General features: G+C 41.1%; 1 protein-coding gene across 1 annotated transcript in view; it reads right to left on the bottom strand.

Moving 5' to 3' along the window:
- The window catches only part of PTEN (phosphatase and tensin homolog), a 53,938-nt gene that overhangs the window by 15,136 nt on the left and 16,800 nt on the right, over positions 1-22,002 (bottom strand). Inside the window, exons 6-9 of the mRNA XM_086752383.1 lie at positions 14,579-14,663; positions 11,118-11,162; positions 6,472-6,515; positions 3,131-3,369 (exon numbers count right to left, since the gene is read on the bottom strand). Coding sequence (XP_086608509.1) covers positions 3,131-3,369; positions 6,472-6,515; positions 11,118-11,162; positions 14,579-14,663 — 413 coding nt within the window. The remainder of the gene's footprint in view (positions 1-3,130; positions 3,370-6,471; positions 6,516-11,117; positions 11,163-14,578; positions 14,664-22,002) is intronic.

Below are 22,002 nucleotides of genomic sequence, written 5' to 3'. Positions count from 1 at the left end.
CTTTAATAACATGCCCTACTGCGAGAGTAAAGCTAAAGCTGTGGCCTTAGACTAGGCTTACAGCACCAGGTTTAGCAGAGGCTGTCACCTGAGTACATCAAACAGACAGGCATCACAAGTGATCAGCTCTGACACATCAGACATTGGGTATCCACCCTGCCCAGAGTCATTCTGAGACTGCCTCACGCAGAATAATTGGTTTCCATTTCCTGTTCAGTTACACCACTATTAGGAGCCATTCCTAAAAATACAACAGCATGACAGTCAAAGAAGGCTCCTGAATGGATCAGCTCCAGCTCAAGCCCTCAAATAGCTGTTCTTAGCTGATACCTATCTGTTGAGTAAACTACACTTCCAATACTAATCCTCACCATAAAACCTTCAAGGCAGGAGTGGGAATACATAAAGACCTTCTCCAGCTGTAGGAAGGTAAGTGGTCAGTCTTCATCATCACAGTAGTATTTCAGTGCTCAACTTAAATGAGAAACAGGCGATCAGCCAACCATTTCAAATAGTAGAAGCAGCAGCTTTTTTAGAAATTTTTTTGGGGGGTTTACTTCTCCCCTAGCTCTGCAAACAGGCTGGACAATGACAGTTCTTTATTCAATTCCAGAAAACAGTTTGTCTCCCTTGGTTTAAGGGGAAAATAGAAATCAGTCCTGTTCTACACCACAGCGGTAGTGACCAACAGACACAACCACTTAGCCAATACTTTCTGCTCCTCATCATTCCCTTCTTCAGAAAAAGTTCCCCTCACTATGATGAGTTATAGAGGAAAAAACAAACACAGCAGATTTTGGTCAGAGACAGACATTTAGACTCAGTTCTGCAACGTCCTATTCCTCACTACCTTTCCCAGGATGGCAGCTCATGAACCTGCTATCTACAACAACTCTCCCCTAACGCCGCCAAGGCCTCTGTGAAGCTGCTTCTCCCGGCAGGTGCTTGGGAAAAGCTGGCTACAGAAGTACTCGAGGTTGTTCTCTTGACCAATTAGTCATACTTCCTCTTGCAGTTAGACTCACACTTCCTGCTGGCAGGGACTGAACCCCCACAAGAATCACTTTGCCGTGCATGTTAATGGCAACCGCGATTTCAGCTATACCGCTCTGAGTAGCTATATATGAAACACGCACCTTGCGCTTGCTTTAAACAGAGAACATTTGGTACCTAAAGTCAGTTTTGCTTCAGCATAGCTACGTTGGTGCAGCAACAACAAGAAAAACCCCAGACATTTTCTTGTTCCTAGGTGCAAACAGCTCTTTTGATGCATTTACTTTGAGTTCAGGAAGTCAATTATATAAACGCGTGGTGAAGTGTCAAATCAGAGAGCAGCCGTTGACATACAATACTGAAATACGGGTCACGAGGGAAGAAAAAGCTCCCAGAACCCGCAGTGGAATACCTGTTTATAAACACTACTTTAAGGATTATGTGAATCACATGCTTCCCACTGTCCACATAAAGATAACCATGCTCAAGTGGAGCTGGGGGGTGAGGAATCAACTCTTCTAGTAGAGACATCAAAACCAAAACAAAGTTGCTGGTTACAGACAATATTTACCATGAAGCATCCCTGCTCCTTGCAGGGGGGTTGGACTAGATGACCTTTGAAGGTCCCTTCCAACCCGAACCATTCTATGATTCTATGATTCTAAGCTAAACAAGGCTCTCACTATTCCTGTTTATAAGCTCTCTGTTACCTCGAACATGCCAGAGGTACCACTGGGTACTGAACACCTAACCGACCTCACCCACAACACCCCGACATGCAGAAATACCACCCTTGTTTGACAAAAGGGAAGCTGAGGTACAATACACTTCACTGTGTATTTGTTAAGTTTTGCAGCGTTCATGGTATTTTATTCGGCTCTTTAGATAACCTTTATCAGCAGGAACAACCTATACTGTTTATCCATCACACAGCTCACTCCTCTTCATTGTCATGCACTCTTACCAAAAGCCACGACGCTTTGGTGGGAAACCTCGACACTGCCCCCACTCTAGCGTTACACCACAACTATCCTTCTCAGCAGCACACGGAATAACAGCTCCATCTTGTCAAGAGAGCAAACTAGGAAGTTATTTGCTCCTTCCAATGAATTAACAGCCAAATTCTGAAATTCCTTATGTGACACTTCGGCTCTCAAGAGCCTCCAAACATGAAGCTCTGCTTATTAGAGGTCTACACACTGAAATTAATACTTTATGCAAATATTACAGGAACACAGAGAGCTCTGTACTTGACTAGGCTGAAACTGGCCCGCTGGGATGATCCCCTGGGCTGCTCTACCAACACACACAAGGAAATCATGGAAGATGAGTGTGGAAGCTTGCTGAAGTGACCTTGCAAGTAACACCTTATTATATGTGCAGAACATTTCAAATAAGGTTAAATTCCCATTAATGAGGCATAACCATGCCAGAAAGGTCCAACACACAGTTACTGCTAAGTCAGTCTGTACCACCGAAGGTCTTAACAGAAAGCTCTTTTAGCCACGAACACCATTTCTCTGAAATGAGATCCTCCCATTTCTCCTCAGGAGAAGTACAAGAAACGAAATGGCAGCACCTCATGACGCAGGCTCTGGGGCAGCCAACGTCTGGGCTTAACTAGCCTTTTATTGAAAGGGGACATCCACCAGACTCTTCCAGTAGGGATAGTCAACTGTAACACGCACTGTCATGACTACACATCTCCAAACACCACCACAGAAGTTAAGAGAACCTGAGGAGATGAACAACTCATCCATTCAGGCAAAACAAGCTAGAATATTCCTCTTATTTGGGCTGAAAGTGCTGAACGAGAACATTCACTCATCAACTGCCCATCTGATGCACCACACAGCAAAATGCTATTTCAAAGGCTATTTAAAATAAACTGTCCTGATCTTCTTGAACAGGAGATGGGAAAACCAGATTGTTTCATTGTTGTGATTTAACTGCTATTGCTGCTTAGGAAAGCTCTTTCATTTAGAACAACGGCATTCATCCAGTAACGTTAAAGCTAAATCAACCAGATATCACAACTGATGGAAAGTTTTTCCTAAAGGGCTTGACTATTCAAATTGACCTCAACTAGGAAAAGCAGAAAGATGCAGGTAGGAGAAGAGAAGAGGAAATAACTCACCTTCTTGTCTCTGGTCCTTACTTCCCCATAGAAATCTAGGGCTTCTTGAGCCTTTAAAAACTTGCCTCGGTGCAACAAATATGCACATATCATTACACCAGTTCGTCCCTTTCCAGCTTTACAGTGGATTGCTGCAACATGATTGTCATCTTCACTTAGCCATTGGTCAAGATCTTCACAAAAAGGTTTGATAAGCTCTAGCTGTGGTGGGTTATGGTCTTCAAAAGGGTACTGTGCAACTGCAACGAGAAGCAGTAATTTATCAAAATCTCAAAAGGAAATTACAGCAAGCTCAACTAGGTAAACAAAAAATTAACTTTCTAAATAAACTCCCCTGTCTTACATAGATATGTAAATTTTTAAAATTCCAGTATTATTCAGGAATACTGCCTGTTACATGCATCGCAGCCATTTCTCTAGTAATACACCAGCAAGCGCCCTGCTACAAGAAGAGACTATTTCCCATTGCTACTGAAATGTGTGGCACAGATTCTGTATCTTACATCATGAGTTTTCTAGAATTTCAGAGTGCACTGGCACAAAGAATAACCTTGTGAAAACCCATTACTCTAGCAATAATTAGGCTACCTGCTGAGAGAAAACAGGGCCAGGCCCCAGTCACTGATCAGACAACAGGAATTTTGCTGAAAAATTCTGAACACAGTTGGGTCAACATTGGGAACAAACCCTCAGAATTTGCTCAAAGGTGTTTTGAAACAAAAACCTGCAATTTCCAGATTAAAAAATGGTAATCAATAAAGAAATCTCATGTAAGGCACTTGCAATACTTATGGGTTTTAAACTGAAACCACCACAAAGTTGTCCTTTTTGTTATATGGATATATATACACGTACACAAACACTTTTTTCCCCATCTAAGAGATGCCCGCTTGAAATTCTTTGTATGTGGGAAATGAAAGGAAACTCAAGAGAGCAAAAAATAAGCAATAAGGAGAGACAAGCACCCAAGCCCCTAACACCTCAGAGAAGAGAACAGTCAATGCCATGCTGACCAGTAGAATTACATAAGGCTGTACTAGTTTCATGAGAACAGCCCTTTTTAAAACACACCCCAATTCTCGATTGACAGACTTGGGATCTTATAAATACAACTGTGGTTCACTTAATTCTCAGCTGGAAACATCATTTCCTTTTCTGGTCTAAAAATGAATACATTTCATTTTTTGGCAAGTGTTTGTATTCGTTTTGTAAGTACTACTCTCTTGTCAAAGACGCAAGGCTCCTTTTGATGAATCCCCAGGGACTTAAAGCGCAGAAGTGAGGGATGAAGTTATGGAACTACTAAATTACCGCACCCCAAGTCCAAAGGCTTTCGGAGGGATCCGCAAGGACAGTTTATTCACTCGCCGTACAGACCACCCATTTAATCTCCCAGAAGACCAAACAGGGAAGCCTCATAAAGTGAATAACTTTTGCTGAAGAAGCAGTAAAGGTTAACGAACATGAACATACACTAATAAATTCTTCCACATGGAAGATCCGAAACTCCCCAAATGATCATTTTGTGGGAACTTACAGAGACATCACTTTTTGCAGCAGGTGTAAGTGAAAGGACGAATTTATTTAGAAACTCCTAAAAGAAGAAATTGTGCTGTGAATTTGCCCGTACAACTTTAAGTCTACCTTAACTATATCCAATCAGGTTCCAGTGAAAAGGAGAGACAAAGCAGTCCTGAAAGAACCGCCTGAAAAATCCCAAGCAGTAAGAGCATGCTGAAGATGCTCTACAACATGTGGGATCAAAGGCAAACCTTGCAGTATTTTCTTCAAAGACGGAATGAGCAGACACCCTGTGACGGTGAAGAGGGATTAAGAGTCAGAAAGCAGCCTCAGGAAAACATCAAGCTAAGTACAAACTTGAGCAGGTCCTTGAAAGTGTGCAGGTCCTCCATGGATTCTGGTTCCTAACACTGGGGGACAGAGCATGGAGAACAGTTCTGATTACTCTCTCCAAGCTCCTAGATGTTGTGTGAAAAGTCCCACTGCACATAAAGGAGTGAAAAAAAAAAAAGGGAAGTCTGCGGCCAAGCAGAAGGCAATTTCGAGCATGGAAGGACCTCAGAAACTGTAAAAAGCCTGGACAGAAAGCTTAGCATCCAAAGAAGATGAAGACCTTTCAACATTCAGTTTTGAATCTGATGCAAGAGCATCCAAGTTGAATAATGAACCACTAATGTGTTTCACGCTAAGGGTGAAAATAAGAAGTTACCTTTGAAATTAATTCACTTCAGAGGACTTCAGAGTTGAACTGTTGTTCCTCTGCTAAGGGAAGTCCCAAGTCACCAATGTGGTTATCTAAGGTAACTAATTTGGGGATGAAAAGGAAGAAATGCAATAGTGGGGTCTCATGCAGAGGAGCTGTGAAAGATGCTGTTACAAACAACATTTTGGGCTGGGACTGACAGTGAAGGGATCTGAGCACCCCCGTAATAAAAAGCGTATATTAAAGCAAGCATATGTTCTGGAGATATTAGAAGCATGTTCTTTTCATTTACATCTTTTCTCCTCTTACCCAAAGCATTGCTCAGGAAGATCTTAAAACACATTTTTTCTGGCTTGTATGTACTGAGTGAGGTTTCAGGACACTGTCATTCAACATTGTAAGAGCAAATCAGAAACGAAGATGGCTTCAACATGACAGTTTCAGTCCTTCTATACTCAGACATCAAAGCAGCCAACTACATTTTGGTCATGTTCTAAACACACTCTTTACAGCTGGGAGGACGGTTTAAAATGACGATAAGAAGCTGAGCCCTTGTTATGATGTAGTACTAGTCACTAAGGCCAAAAGTTTCCCCACTGGTTCTGGTAGCTCTACAAAGCATCTAAGAACCAATTCATCTCAAAGAGGCATCATGTGGGAATTTTTTTTTTTTTTAAAAAAAAAGCAGCAACTGAGGTTTGTTCCAGATCTTCAAAGTGTTTGATATGAATACTGACAGTGGCTTAAGTGCTCTCTCCATTTTTATTCTAAGTGATGCTTCTGTATAAAAACTAGATGTCTCTAAGCTTCACATCTAAATTTTACAGTAAGTATGCACACTGAATTCACCAGAAACTTCTGTATTACCCATTCTGCAACAATTTTTTGCAAGAGTAGATTTCTGATTGCCTTATTAGATCCTGATCTAGTTAACTGTGAGGAATATACTTTTTTGGAAAGCATCAAGAATATAGTAAGTTTCTCCAATGACTCCAAGTAATCTGACATCATTCCTTGTGCCCAAATCTCCTACATTACTATTCATCACCTCCTCCTTTATACCTTCATTCAGAAACACTGAAGCTTGAAGAGAAGAACACATACAGTAAAAACGTACCTCTGCAGTTAAATTTGGCAGTGTCGTAATGTCTTTCAGCACATCTAAAAGAGAAAAACAGACAAGAGTTCAAGACAAGTCTCTGTGGCGCTTCCAACATCCGTCACACCCTGGAACACAGAGATCAACATAGGGGAAAAAATAATGTACACCCATCACCTTTATGATTTAAAACTACAACTGAAAGCACCACTGGATATCATCATGGAGATCGCTCCCATCACAGAGAGGTTGTGATACTGCTCACCAACTTGGCATTTCTTCTTGAAATTAGGTGAATGCAAAAAAAAAAAAAAAACCCCAAAAGGCCACTCAGCCAGTTTTCCCCTCACAGATCCTGGAAAACAGCACATTTCTGAAGAATATGGAGCTCGTCAATGCCTATCTCAGCACTCTGTAAGAGACCCACTCTAGCTAGCTGCGCAAACCACACTTTATTAGTCCCTACCGGGGGACAACCATCAATAACTAAGTAATCCAACTAGCAGGGCTCTAACACAGCCAAAACAGTGCGCTGTATGGGAACAAGCTAGATCAGATGGTGGGGGCAAGGGGAAAGAGGGCAAGAAGCGAATGCCAGGCCAAATGACACACCCCTACAGAATGCAAGTCAGAAAGGAAAATGAGAACAATTCCGCCTCGAAACAACAGGACTGCAGGTTGAAACACAATGATTGGGAGTCACTTCAGTTAGACAAAACACATCTAGATCTTCTGTTCTGATTATAACCTGCACTCTTCAGAGGGCTCAAATACCCACATCAGTTTCAGGACTGGTATGAACTTTCTCTTTCCTTAATAGGCATGTTATGACTGCAGCCCGTGGAGCTGTACGGGGCTTGACGCTTTCAGACACGCTAACTTTTAGGCTCCTACTTTCATGCCCATTGCACGTAACTGGAGCCTCGCGTGTGTTGCATTGAGCTCTGGCCACGAGACTCTCGCACCAGGGACAGAGGCAGGTCTGCTGGGGTTGCACACGCACCCAGCGCTTCCCTTTCTCTGAATTCCAGAGCCTTCTCAACTCTAGCCTCTGCTAGGGAAAAGTCTGGCAGTTTTTACAGCTCTGACCACATGGCTAACACTTTCTCAGGTCAAAAGCAGGTTAAGCTGGCAGACGGGACTCCAAAAAACATTACCTGCGCTCAAGCCTTTGAGAAGAAAGGTCAGATGCAGTGTGTACACCCAAGATGGGAGTCGCCACACCTGGAGCAGCCATCAGCCATGCTGGGCAAACCCTGCTACGAACTAGGAAGCACTTGAGCTTTGGAAGTTGAGCCTGCCCGGAAGCAAAGCAGTTAACACAAAGCATCTTATCCAAGAAAGTTTCCGTCTTCCTTTCAAAGAAAGACCCAATTCAAAGGGGTAGGAAGATATGAAAGTGTCCAAAACATTAAAAAAAATTCCACATATGGGCAAAAAAAGCCTTCAAATTTTGAAGTTTGAATGAATAACAAGCAGAATACCATAAGGGATAAAAAATAGTTTTGTTGATACCAAGGATAGAACCTGAGCACAGAACATAGCCAGGTCACTCTTCATGCCCTCTTATGGGAGCTGTACACAAGACAAGGCACACGCAGAGCTCTAGACACGGCTGTACAAAATATTCTCCCATTTCCTCACACAAAACACATGTATCAACAGCAGAGATCCCACTGACACACACTCTGCGGGGTGTTTCCATTGCTTAGCATTTCAAATGCATTTGGTGGGTTGGTTTGTTTTTTTTTAAACATTACAGACCTGTAATACAGACAGATCTCCAGATGAAACCTGAACATTTTTTTGGATTTTGGGCAAGGGGAGCAGGTTGTCATGGTTATTGAAATCCTCCTTACGACTGAAGTGAGTTCAAAGCAACCCAGATCCCAAGTGCTGCCAGCCAGGCATCTTTCTGATCACAACCACGATCCCACTGACAACAGGCCTACAGGCTACTGAAAAGATGGCAGCCTGTGCCAAAGCCCAACCCCACGCATGTAAAATCCACATTGTTCATTACAGCTTCCTTTAACTAACTACCTGCAGGACAGGTAAAAGTAACATACTGGAGAAGATGGTGATTACTACAACAGGAGAGGTCACAATCTGGCAGTACATGAATTCAGGAGATGAAAGTACGTGTTGAAATAAAGACGAATACTGAAGAAACAGCAAAGGGTTAAAGGCACAGAGGAGAAAACCAACATAAACAAGGACAAAATTAAATTCATTGCTCAAACATTGACTGGGAAGTTAAAAGCCAGGATGCAAGGATGAGGCATAACTGACATCACGTAAGCACTAGTTCAGAAAAATCTCTCTAAATTCTTTTAAATAATGGGTATATTGAACAGTTTTGTTATCAACTTCGTATAATAGCTACATTAAGGGAACTCAGACCCCATGACAGTGTTTGAAATAATTCTGAACATAATCACAGAACTCCTCTGAACTCCCACCTCCTCCTTTTAAACACAGACAACAGGCTGATCAGCTATATCTGAAGAGATCAGCTGATCTCCAGAATACCTGAAGACTGCAATTTCTTCCCAGCTCTTGACCAAACAGCGCAACAATTCACCTAATGACATTTATGTACAAATCTCGCACACAGGAAGATAAAGAGATAACCTGGCCTCTCTAGCCAGAGATACACAGTTTAAAAGCTGTGCAGTAATCACTTGAATCTCCATTTGCAACTGATGCATGTTTTGGTGAGGAAGGAAACCCGTGTACTTTTAAAAGTATGTCTTCTCCTGCAAAAGCTTTCATCTGAGGGTGAAGGCAGTAATGTTAGGAAGTTTCACTGGTGACTTCAGAAGTTAGCAACAAGGAAAAAATTGATGGTGGGTTCTTGCACCAAAAACTGGAAAGTTACATTTTTTGTATGAAGAGCTTGAAGATAAAAAACTTTGGCACAACTGGGCAAGCTCTGTCCACAGCTGAGCACATGTGTATCAGCAACGTAAATGTCAAAAGTATTTGTCTTATCACAGCTCTTCTCACTTAAAAACTTTAAAGTTGTTCCTGCATAGGGTTGGGGAATCGGGTTTTGCTTTTCTTCTGAAGTAAAATGAGGTTACTAGCACACAGCAAAGTGGAAACTTTTCAAGCACCACCTCCCTGAGGAGCTACTTGCTAACACGCAACAACCTACTGCTTTTACCTGTCACCTCTGGAGCTCCTTCGAAACAGGCAGCTCGGCAAACCCTGATCTTGTGATACCAGAGCCACGCTTCACAGAGGCTGACAGCTGAATTCAGCCCCAGGAAGCAGGAGGAAATTAAATTCTCTCTCCCATTCTGCTTTGCTCCCCAAACCAAGCAGAAGCTCTCAGGAGGCTTCAGGGAGGGGGGTGTCTAATAAAACCACAGTAGTCAGATTTTACACAATACAGATCTCTAGCGCTGAGCTTCAGAAGACTTCAAAGGAAGATATCCAGAAAGTTACCTCTCTAGAGAGCTGCATCTACACGCAGAAGGAGCTACCAGCTATCCTAGAAGCACCATCCTCTCCACCCATTCAGTGCCACCAAGGTTGCTTTTATTAAAAGGCTAACATTCCAGAGAGCTGCTAAGCTGGAGAAAATAATTTTGTTACTGAACTGTATGAAGGGTGTCCAGTGAGTCTACTTGAACGCATATTTTATTTACATATCTTTGTCTGTCCCATCCTACCCCAGGCTGTACAGACAACTGCAATAATCCATATACAATTTCTCAGCTTCTAGTATCGCTTTGCTCCAATATCAGGAAACAGAGTTGCTTGATGCATAATCCTTCAACTAATTTAGAGGCATATTTAAAAAGTTCTGATGACTGACAGATTCCAATGCAATGCATTGCCTGGATTTCCATTCCACGGTAACTTTTCCATTAATTGCAGCTATTTAGAAACATACTCATTAAAAACAAAATAAAGCCATAACAGCTCAGAGAATCAATAAATCTTCAACTTAGATATCTGGCAAAAAAAATTGGAGCAGGAAAACTGTAACCTACTTCTCAAAATCAGCTGACATTGCCAAATCATTTACACAAATGAAATTAGCCTACGCTAACATATAAAGACAATCAAGGAACAACAACAACAAAAAAATCCCTTCTGTAATAAGAACAGCTTTCTGCATAACTAAAATTTCAGAGGAAAACATTACACTTACAAAAGTGAGAAACCATCACACTACCAACTGCTGCAACAGCTTTTTGAAAGTAACAAACAGGGATGGTCCAAAAGACTGAGCGAGTAAACTGAACCTAGGTACCAATACGGTTCGATTTAAAAAAAAAAAAAAAAAAAAAAAAACAAAAAAAAAAAACCAAAAAAAAACCACAGGAAAATACTCATTTGGCAATTTCTTCACTGCAGATATTAATGCATTAACAGAAAGTCTGCTGTGAATTACTTTTCACTTTTTAATCACATGGTACGAGCTCCAGATGGGCCTGACGCCAAGTCATTTAAAGTAATATGAATACACACCGGCATTTCATTTAACCTCACTCAGCTCCACTAAATGAAGTAACAGTGCTCTCAATCAGGCTTAATTGTTTTAAGAAATGTGCAAAACATCTCTTCAGTACAGCGACAAGCCTCTTTCACTCATAAGCTATTTTTAGAACTCATTATTTTGGAAAATACATCTATAAGAGCATACTTACAGATTGTATATCTTGTAATGGTTTTTATGCTTTGAATCCAAAAACCTTGAGCAGAAAGGAAAAAAAGGCATGTATTAATATATATACACACAGCGATAACGTTGGCCTTAATTTGCAGCATTGTTAAAGCACCATCCAGCATGTGCAGCTCTACATTCCAAGTCCCAGCTGGCCCTGCAGCGCCTCAAAGTCAAGGAGGCAGCATGTTGCAAACCTCAACTCACAAATAATCCAGCCGTATGAATAATACTGCTTATGCAACTGAGGAGACCAAGATCTGCCCCATAACTGCAATATTGACTGTATGGACCAATCTGCACTGATTTCTAAGATCAATATATTAAGCTGAGGAAAGGCAATTTATTTTTAAAGCAGAAAGCATCAATTACACAAGGTTATCTGTAAATACTTACTTCTAATTTAATCACCTATGCAAAATATTTTGCCACAGTGCTATTTCCAATTAAAAAAAGCAGTTAAAATAACTTTTGCATTCCCATCAGAAGAGCTAGAATCATTTATTTTAATACCAGGTTTTTCAAATGGCCATTATCTGCCACTGAAACCTGAGGACAGTGCCTGACGATACTCTAGGTTCAGAAAGGAGGAGGAAGACCACTACACTTTTTCCACACTCATCTCATTTTCATGCTCGCTTTGTAACAAAAACTTCCCATAAGTGCCTCGGAGAGCCAAACTGCAAACATGATTCATCAAAATTGCTGTGATTATATATGATGTGTCACCTGGCAATGCTCAAGAAGAAAAAAAAACATACAAATGTTTACACTTAACATCATCAACAGTGTGTATCTGCACATCAGCCAGAAGGAATTTAATTAGCCATGACAGAACATGCTGTTCAAATTGAAAAGAAACACTAGCTGCTAAAATCCTGGAAAGCTCAAGCAAAAACAAGCTCTGGTTATCAGTCATAATATTCCAGAAGAACCTAGAAGAACTCAATGCGTTAAAATAAGAACAGATGTGAACGCTCCTCGTGCAGCATTGAGCGGGGGATTCCAATTTCATCGGCAAAAATCTTTCAAGACTCCCACTGGTGCCCCTCTTGGCAGACTTGGAGAGATTAAGGAAGATGGTGGACACAGTGATTTGTTTCAGGAGATGTCTTCACTTGGACACTGGAGAGCAAGGAGAGCCGACTGCTTCTGCCAGTAATATTCACAAAGCTGAGTATAAGCTTTCATGCAAGTTTTTTTTTTTGTTTTTTTTTTTTTATTATTTTGCTAAGGACAAAATTCCATCCAAAAACTCTCAAAGCATCAGTCACAGGAGACAGTGACCAGTCCAGGCCATACTTCTCAGAGCATTAGCATTAAATTTGTCAGGACACCAGCTATTCAGAAAAAGCCCCCTGGCACATCCTGGCTCAATACCAGCTGCTCCGGAGCTCAAAAACATTGAATTTCTGTGTAAAAAGCTCTAGGAAAAAAATCCCACAATAAAAAGATGACAGGACAGTACATGAGGACCTTCTGATTGCAGAATGCTGCATGATCACATTTTGTGTATTATTCACTTTTAAAAATAGGAGGCAACAAATGTAACACTACTTCAGCATCCAGTTTCCTATTATATATCTCTGTATCTTCATTTGGCTGATTATACTTTTAGGTGATCACCGCTCCCTTTGATCAGAGTGTTTATGGACAGCTTAATAATTCCATAGTCATTCCCTTTCCAAAGTCTAATTTACACATATCTACATACTTAACCAATAAACTGTATTCTCCCTCATACAGAAGCAACTGCAGTCAATGCTGCAAATGGTAGAGGGCCAAAGACTACTGCCTGTTATTATTTATTTGGGTTATTCCCATGTCATTTATTCCAAGTCCAGCCTTTACCCCGTCCTACAATTCCCAAAGGTGGGGTCCCTCAGGGCCCACATGTATCGCATAGCAGATGCAACACCCAAATCAACTCAACGAGAAGGCAGCTCTGACTGCTGGTTCAGAAGCGGCTAGGTAGTTTTGAGTTTGTGGGACAGCCCTTAAGTGTCCCAAAAGGACAGGAAAAGATTTTTCTTGTACGCAATAATATGACTAGAAAACACAACTTCACGCCTCTGTTAACAGCTCCAGCAGAGACACAGACACTCTGCAACAGTATTTACAGTTTGCTATGCTGAACTCACTGGTACGACCAGCTCTGGAAAAGTGACTTCTCGCTACCGCGTGACAGAACAAGGTCACTTCTGTGAGCCTGGTCAAGTCCAGTCTCTGACATTTTCAGTACTATTCATGGATAGCGAGCTTCGTCAGAACAGTTAAATACGCAAAAACGAAACCCCCTCGAGCCCATCTGAAGCTAACTGCAGCTGCACAGGGAAGTCGCTGCCTCCAGACGACTTGTTCTCAGTTGAGGGTTACGATTCCTTGTCGTGTGGGAACTGAGGAGCTGTCTCAACTCATTTCTGTACAGACCTGAATGCAAACGATTACCACTGAAATTCAAGCAGCGCTAAATCTGCCTGCCAACGATCATGAGAAACCTTCTGTGGCATTGCAAACCCGGGAGCAGCACCTTCTTGCCCAGATACACCCACTTCTAATTTCACTGCGTAGCCACTGCATTATCCCCGTAGCTCTAAACACAAAGTCTCTTGGAGAGAGATCTCAAAGACCCAAGATCTCAAAAGCATCATGTATGACTTAAAAATGCTGAATTTAGGATCCTAAAAACACTAACATTTGGCAGCTTCTGCCAAGTGCTTAGTTTTTAATCCAAGCTCTCACATTACATTCTCCAGGTAGAGTTTTAACTAAACAAATCACAATGATGCTCCTCAAACACTAAGTACACCTTCCATCGTTGTATCCAGCAGTTCAGAGCAGGTAACTTTTTCTCACATTAAAAATTACAATCTGGAGGGTTTTTTTTAACAAAACGTGCTATAAAGCACGTTTGTCACCAGCAATAACAAATTTCAGTTGATTTTTCTCATCATCCACAATTATTGCACACAGCCAGACATAAAGGCCTTATCTATATTCACCTATATCTACTACTTTAAATCAAAAATAAATTATCAAGCACTTCATTTATCGATTGAAGAACGGATACGGGCAGATATGTTCTGAAATGTCATCGGCTAGCTGACAAAACTCTCAACACTGAACAGAGGCACGGACTGACATCCCTCTAACAGCAGAGCCTTCTCCTACTCCAACATAATTTGCTTTTTTAATGTGAAAAATTTACTTCAGCACACTACATGCTTTTGAGATCAACCCAGAATGGCAGCTAGGGCTAAAATTCTTTAAAGTACTATTTTTGTTGTTTCCAACATTTTTCAGGAAAGCTAATAAGGCAAAATGTATGAGATGTAAAAATCCTGCCATTTCTATGAGTCAGATCACATATCCTTTCCTTAGGTGCAGAAAAGGATACTTAAGATTTACAATAACAAGTTAAGGAAAATAAAAATAAAGTCTTACCTTACTACATCATCAATGTTGTTCCGGTACACTCCTTCAAGCCTCTCCGCAGGAAAACCCATAGCAATTATGTTTGGATAAATATCTGAATTCACAAGTTACGGAAATATTTGTAAAGCATATGAAATTTCTACGACAGGGTTAAACAGACATTAACCACATGTTTAACTGCATCAAAGTCAGAGCAACAGCTCCAATCGACTCCCACAGGCGAACAACTCAGCTTTACACATGTAGCAATATGGGTTCTTTTCCACGAAAAGCTGAGAAAAAGTTGGGGAAAGGAGGAAACAAAACAAAACAAAAACCCCACAAACCCAAGTGGTAAACTGTTGGAAATACAGTACTTTGACCAAAACCACAACTCTAACAGGTAAGTTACTCGTACTCTGTGCTATTGGGCAGCTGATGGTGAACATCCATTCAGAAGGCAACCCACTAGAAAAGCAAAGTCAAGCAATCTGCTTCCATCGTACGCCATCTCACTAGACTCACACAGCTCCTACATACTGGTCTTTCTCCACGGTTTGAGTGGCACATTAAATCCAATGGGAAACTTAAAAATAGCCTTCTGTGACTAAACTGCAGGAGGTTCCAAATTAAAACCCATGTTCAAAGCGCCAGTGATCCCACAATAGGTGATGCTTTTATCACCAATGCTTTTATCATTTTCTATTACTTCTACGTAACAGACCACTATAGCAGCCGCTAAGGCAGCTCTGAATGCCTAAATGTAAGATACTGCAATAGATGGGAATGTACAGATCTGAAAATTATTCTATACCTTTTTTATTTAAAAAAAAAGAAAGAATTCCCACTTCTGGAAAAATATTTTGGTTTCCTATTCTGAACTACCTGTAATTCACTTGCCAAAAGTAACCTGAGACAAAGAAATTAGGAAAAGTACCTTTTTACAAAAACAAATCAGCACCGAGGAAAAACATCACACAGAAAATTTTAAGTTCATATACAGAGAGGATGTAGTAAAGAATTCACAACAAATTGCTAGAAAATTACTGGTATGCATTTTCCTGGTGGTGTAACGATACAGATTTTGAGTTCTGGGGTTTGTTTTGTTGGGGGTTTTTTTGTTTTGTTTTTTTTTTTTAAATTGCAAGAAATCAAAGTACACCCAAGTTTTAAACATTATTAGAAATGATAATGTAGTGAAGGAGCTTCACTGAAAAGCAAAACAGAAATGAAACTAGCAGCTTGAAAACAGACCATACCCTACCACATTAACATCCTCCTCCTCAAACTAATTTTAGAAGGAATAAGAACAAAGCACGATATCTTTGAAATTGGCTCTGCTTTAAATAAGGTGGCCAAAGTAGGTTATTTCCAGAGGTCCCTGTCAACCGGAATTATTCCACAATTTTAAGAATAATTTTTATTTTTATGGTTAAAATATAAAGCTATTTTATATATTTATATGAAATACATACGATAAAAATACAAAGCTCCAAAGAGCAAGCATCAGAATGGAAGACATTGCAGCAGTTTCCAAGACATTATTATTCCACTTACTCACACACAGAGAAAAGCCTGAAGTAGGAGACAAACTACTTAGAATCACAGAACAGTTTGGGTTGGAAGGGACGATTAAAGTCCACACGGCCCAACCCCGCTGCCAGGAGCAGGGACATCTCCAACCAGATCAGGTTGCTCAGAGCCCCGGCCAACCTGGCCCTGAATGTTTCCAGGGATGGGGCATCCACCACCTCTCTGGGCAACCTGGGACAGTGCTCCACCACCCTCAGCGTAAAAAACTTCTTCCTTACATCCAGTCGGACTCTGCCTCCCTCTATTTTGAAACCATCACCCCTATTCCTGTCCCACCAGGCCCTGATGAAGAGTCTCTCCCCACCTTTCCTGCAGCCCCCTTTGGGCACTGGGAGCCGCTCTCAGGTCTCCCCGGAGCCTCCTCTTCTCCAGGCTGAACAGCCCCAGCTCTCTCAGCCTGGCCTCACAGCAGAGCTGCTCCAGCCCCCTGATGATCCTCAAGGCCCTCACTCCATCCTTGCAGAACCCCCACAAGTCTAAGTACTCCCAGGAAAACAGAATGGACCAAGTTCTGCACATACACAGTTTGTTAACTGGACGACTTAAGAAAAACATTAAGACTGAATACATGGAAATAATGTTTTCTACACTCAAAAAAAGAATTAGCATTTACTGTTTTGTAATCCAAGTATTAACAGACACTGGTCTGCTTGGACTATTCAAAAGATGATTTATACAGATAATGAGAAAAATAGGAAAGCTTTTGAGAAATACAAATAAGCATCTGTAGCTGCCTTAAATACAGACACTGAAAGCTGTTGACATCTGGTTTCCAATTTATTCTGTACTTGTCCAAACCCTAAAAAAGACCCCTTATCTTGAAAAAACAAAAAAAAAAAACAAAAAAAAAACAAAACAAAACAAAAAAACAACATTAAGTTGCTTAACTTTCAGAGTTTGTGATAACTTCAGATACTATCAAATCACATAAACCTTAAACTTTGAACTTCACTCTAAATGTATTTTACTCCGCAAGCAGTCCACACCTCTTTGTTAAATTAACAAAAGGCGCTATATAATTAGCAATCTATTTACTACCTTATCAGTTATTACTTGCCATAAGCAGAAGAAACTGGTTTTAAGCCATATGCACCTGCTCTATGCTTATTCACAGTGAATTACCCGACTCCTGATTTCTACATACAGCCAGTTTTAGCATTTATACCCAAAAGCACCTCCTTCTGCATCCTACTCTGAGCAGCGGGGCTACATAAATTACCAGAACAAAATAAACCAGTATATTAGCCTGCTTTCCACAGCACTTCGCACTTCTCCAGAGAAGACAAGCATTTATGCTAGCAACAGGGATAAAATAAATTCCTTTTGACATACCACATCAAAATCCAAAGCTCTGCATCAAAACAAAACTCAGTATCACCCAGGAGACAGATGCCCAAACTTCACCAAATTACCATGCGACTTGCTCAAATTTCTATTCGCAATCGAGAGCTTTACTACAAATTTTCTTCACTCCTTTCAGCATGCCATTTACGTTCAGACACTCTTCTGCTGTTGGCTTTTCCACTCTGAGAGGCTAAGAAATGAGATACTTGCCAGGATTCCCAGCTGGTGCAAGATGGAGGCGAAGCAGACAGACACCCCAAGCGAAGGGAACAGAACATCTTAACAGCAGCGCTTCCTGTTTGCAGGCTCACAGATTTGTCCAAACACCAAAGCCTCAAAACATGCAGGCAGAGAGAGATAAGTTCCAAAGTCTCACGCTTTCAGAAAGCACGATCCCCTTTCGGCTCTCACATCTCACGTGACCCCTCTCCCCTCCCTCGGTCCTCAACGGCGATGCATGAGCAGTATACGCACACCTCGCATACATTTCTTCTTTTAAATAGGAGCAAGCCAGCAAAATTGACTTCTTAAGCTTAATTGTGCATCATCACAGGTGCATTTTTAAACCGAGAGCTGGTATTGCAAAAAGGTGCTCTACAATGTGCCAGTAAGTAAAGAAAGTGGGAAAAGACTCCAAATGGAGAAAAAAAAATAATCTGGATCAATTTACTGATGTTGATTTAACAGAAGTGTTGTATGCTCTGGGGCTTTGCAATCTGACAGCACAAAAACTGAAGAAGTTGCTGAACAACAAATACCCAACAGTGAGCCTGGTGGAGGGCCGCGGTTTCAGAAAAACACGATTGGTTTTTGAACAGGCAAGCTGATTTCTCCCCCACCTAAATATAAGCATCCTGAAGAACCTTCCTCATTAGCTCAAAGAATTAGACTGGAATGCAATTCACACACCACTGCCACACCACTGCTGACTCACTCCTCTGTCCGCCAGAGATCTGGCACTAAAGGACACGGGCCGCAGCGAGCAGACATGAATTCCATACAGACACCCTTCCACAGCACGCACAGGAGACTGCGGGCTCCACCTGCACCCAGCGAAAGCAAGCGACAACAATGACAAATGCATTTGTACTGCTGGCAAAGATCGTTTTATGTCTTTTTAATACAGGCTTCTGACAAGCACGCCGAAGCAGCATGCTGCTTTGAAACTCTTTTGTTAGTTCAAGCAGCTGAAGAATGCCTTTTGCTTTAAGGAGCACCGCAAGATGGAAGAAGAGAGTGGAAGCGCTGCTGCTGTTCGCACAGATGATCTAAGTCTCCAAGCAGAAATAGCAGTTTCATCACTCAATTGGAAAAGCTGCCGTAAAAACCAAGCTCTTCCACCCCTTCCTCTCCTGCAAAAAGATCTGCAGCAAGCAAAGGGGTGGTTGTTACCCCACTGGTACCAGCTTGCTTTTTGCTGATTCCAGGTAACAAATCAGTCCTCCTCAGGGACAGCCTGCAATCAGCACGCAGAAGGGTACAGAGCCAAGCCAGTTACGGCAGCAACCATCCGCTAAGCATCATCTTCAGCAAGCTCTTCTATCACCAGTCATGCTCAGTGGTCCAGAGACACTGCTTTTCACATCTCCGCTAAATTAACATTGATTTTCAAAGCTGAAATTAAGATATTCGCTACCCAGACAAGATTTCTTACAAAGGAGCTTGGAAGCTGGGCTTACATTCAAAGCAAGAAATCCGAGTCATAATGAAATTGGTAATGATACTGACAATTCTAGAAATCAGAACTGATGACTTCAAACATGCAACAAGTTCATTATCAATTCCAAACTTTTTTTTTTTCTTTTTAAAGACAGGCAAATGAAAATGCATAAAAGCCTCGGCCATTTCTTGACGCACTTCTAAAGCGCAGGCAAAAAAAAAAGTTAACCAAACTGTCACAACTACCAAAATGTGAAAGGGGCCTTCTAAAAATCATAAAATAAACTCTGCCACATTTTGCCAAAGTAGCTCTTTCCTAAGAAACCCATTCCCAGAAATTATTTCAGTAGTTTTCAAAGCACTCCTGTCTTTCTCAATCTTGTAAACATGGAGGCTAGGATTTTAGTTAGTGATCATAACAAAAAAATGTGTACATGAGACAGACTTATGATACACAACAGCAAAACACTGAAATGCCACCCTCTACTCAAGTTCACACTTCTTACTAACTACAAAACTCCAGCTTTCAAATGAACAAGGACAACGCTGTGCTATACCCAAGGAACCTTAAAATGAAAACACTCAGTAATTTGCTAAGTTACCAAATGTCACAAGGAAGAAGCAATGCCTTGTCAATACTGAAGACATACCAAAGCAACCAATCCATATGCCGCTTCAGAAACGCCTTTGCTCTAATGCTGCTCAGAGACTTAATAAAACACTGTTCTTCAAGCCTGAAATCATTCCCACATGCTAAAGATGACAGTCGTTCCAGTTGCTATGAGAAAAATTCTGTATCATTATGCAGATCAGCAGTTATAATCACTTTCAAAAATAGCTGTCTATATATTCACATTATGCCAAGATCAAATTAAAGAACATGCAGTATACACTTTAAATTTTAAATACATATACACACACTTTTATATAAAAGTGATTTGTGTTGGTCCTAAAACTGATTTTTCTCACAAATTCAGCCTTTTTCCTAATAACGGAAAGTGGCCAAAAAAACATACGAAATATTTACCAATTCTTAAGTTCTTAAACAGCCACAAGAAAGTTGCAAAAATAAACAGCTACAGCCTTTCCTGCAATTATCAACATTCTCAATTAACATCTAGAATGCGAGTCATTAGAATTCCCAAGTAAATTTATGAAGTCCTATTTCAAAGTATTTACTCCCTTAACCTCTCTCTGCTCATGAAGTCGGCTATAACAGAAAAACAAAGCAAATGATCTATTTTATAAGCATGCTACAGCATGCAGTGTATAAGAATTCACTTTTTAAACCCAAGAGTGACAACAGACTTTAAATCAAAACGCAAATAAAACACAACTTTGAGTCCTTTACAATCAAAGGCTTCAGGAAGACCTACCAGGAATCAGACTTCATCTTTCTTTAAAAACAAAATTTAAAACAAGCTGCATGTTCCTGAAGCTGTTAATTATGGTTACTGTCCAAGCCATGCTTTGGAGCTGAAGACTTACTGCAAAACCTGAACCTGGCTCTCACAAATATTATGACAACAGTCCATTTTTCCCAACCCTCAGTTTCCAGCTTCCAAATACGAATCTTACTTAACAAAGAACAGGTTTAAATTGGTCAAGCTATGGCCTGAAAAACACTTCACAATTGCCAGAAACGCAGATTTGCAGTGCCAGTTCAGGTAAGCAAGGCATGTACTTGCTTTAATCCGCTCCTAAACAGTCCACTCCTCATTCACGCGCAAGCTGCTGTCAGCTCTGCTCTGCTCTGCCTCACCCACCACCCTCCTGGCTGCGCAGAGCCACAGTGCAAAGGAAGCCAGCCTCTAGCACTGGGTGGCCAGGCTGTCAACTCTAAGTCCCATTTGATAGCAACACTGAAGAGCAGAGGAACAACGTGACTTTGAAGTCTCCGAAAGTTGCTTTGTTGTCTCAATTTGTCTGCAATTTTCAGTAACTCTGACTTCAGTAACCATGCAACATGGTCTAGCAGCGCATCTGGCCCTACCAGCTATGAAATGTTAGCGTGCTAACCTCAAGCCCTTTTAACTCCAGCTTAAACGAGTCTGTATAGCGACAGCAAGAAAAAAAAAAAAAAACTGTTCTGGCTGTTCAACAGCTTGACAGCCTGAAGCTACAAGGGGAGTGTTACGAGAAGTGTCCACACTCCATCCTCAAACAGATTTAAGAGTCCTGACAAACAGCCAAGCTCTTATTAGTGCCATTTTCTTGACAGCATCCCTACAAAAAAAAAAGCCAACACAGAAAAAATACTCAGCCAAATCTAGAAAAGTTTTCTAGCATATATACTGTTTAGCTTGTACGTACTTTTTTTTTTTAACATAGGCTGCATTTCCATTAGCCAGCATGAAACACAGAATAAGTTTATTATTTTTCTATGAGTCTGGATAATCAGGAACTATAGAGGAAATGAACAGGAAGAAAGTTCTTCAGAGCAAAGGAGGATTCCTTGTAGCCAGCCAGCTGCACTTGCCAACTCTACCATCTGTGCCTTAAAGAACAAGAGAAAGAGACCAACTCAGATGTGGCTGAGAGAAACATTTTATGATTTAGAAGACATGCATTTAACCCCTTAATGCTCAATATTTCAACTACAATCCTTCCTCCCCTTCCTTCCCCCTCCGCCCCCAATCTTTCAGCTTGTAATTTAAATGCAGCAACCTAAACAAGGAACAACAAAACTGCAGCTCCTTGGTATTCGGGAGGCAAACCTGTCCAGAGGAGGTCATGAGGCTGACAACAGGTCTGGAGGGAAACTCAACTTCCCACAGCGCGAAGAAGTACCTCAGAAGATGCTTGAAGACGACACTACCAGGTTGGCTCAGAAACCAGCTACATCCTCAGCCTACCTC

The sequence above is a fragment of the Chlamydotis macqueenii genome, chromosome 7 (genome assembly GCF_036417535.1).
Source record: "Chlamydotis macqueenii isolate bChlMac1 chromosome 7, bChlMac1.mat, whole genome shotgun sequence".
Lineage (NCBI taxonomy): Eukaryota > Metazoa > Chordata > Aves > Otidiformes > Otididae > Chlamydotis > Chlamydotis macqueenii.
Note: the sequence above shows the minus strand (reverse complement) of the source record. Positions and strands in the feature narration are given on the sequence as shown.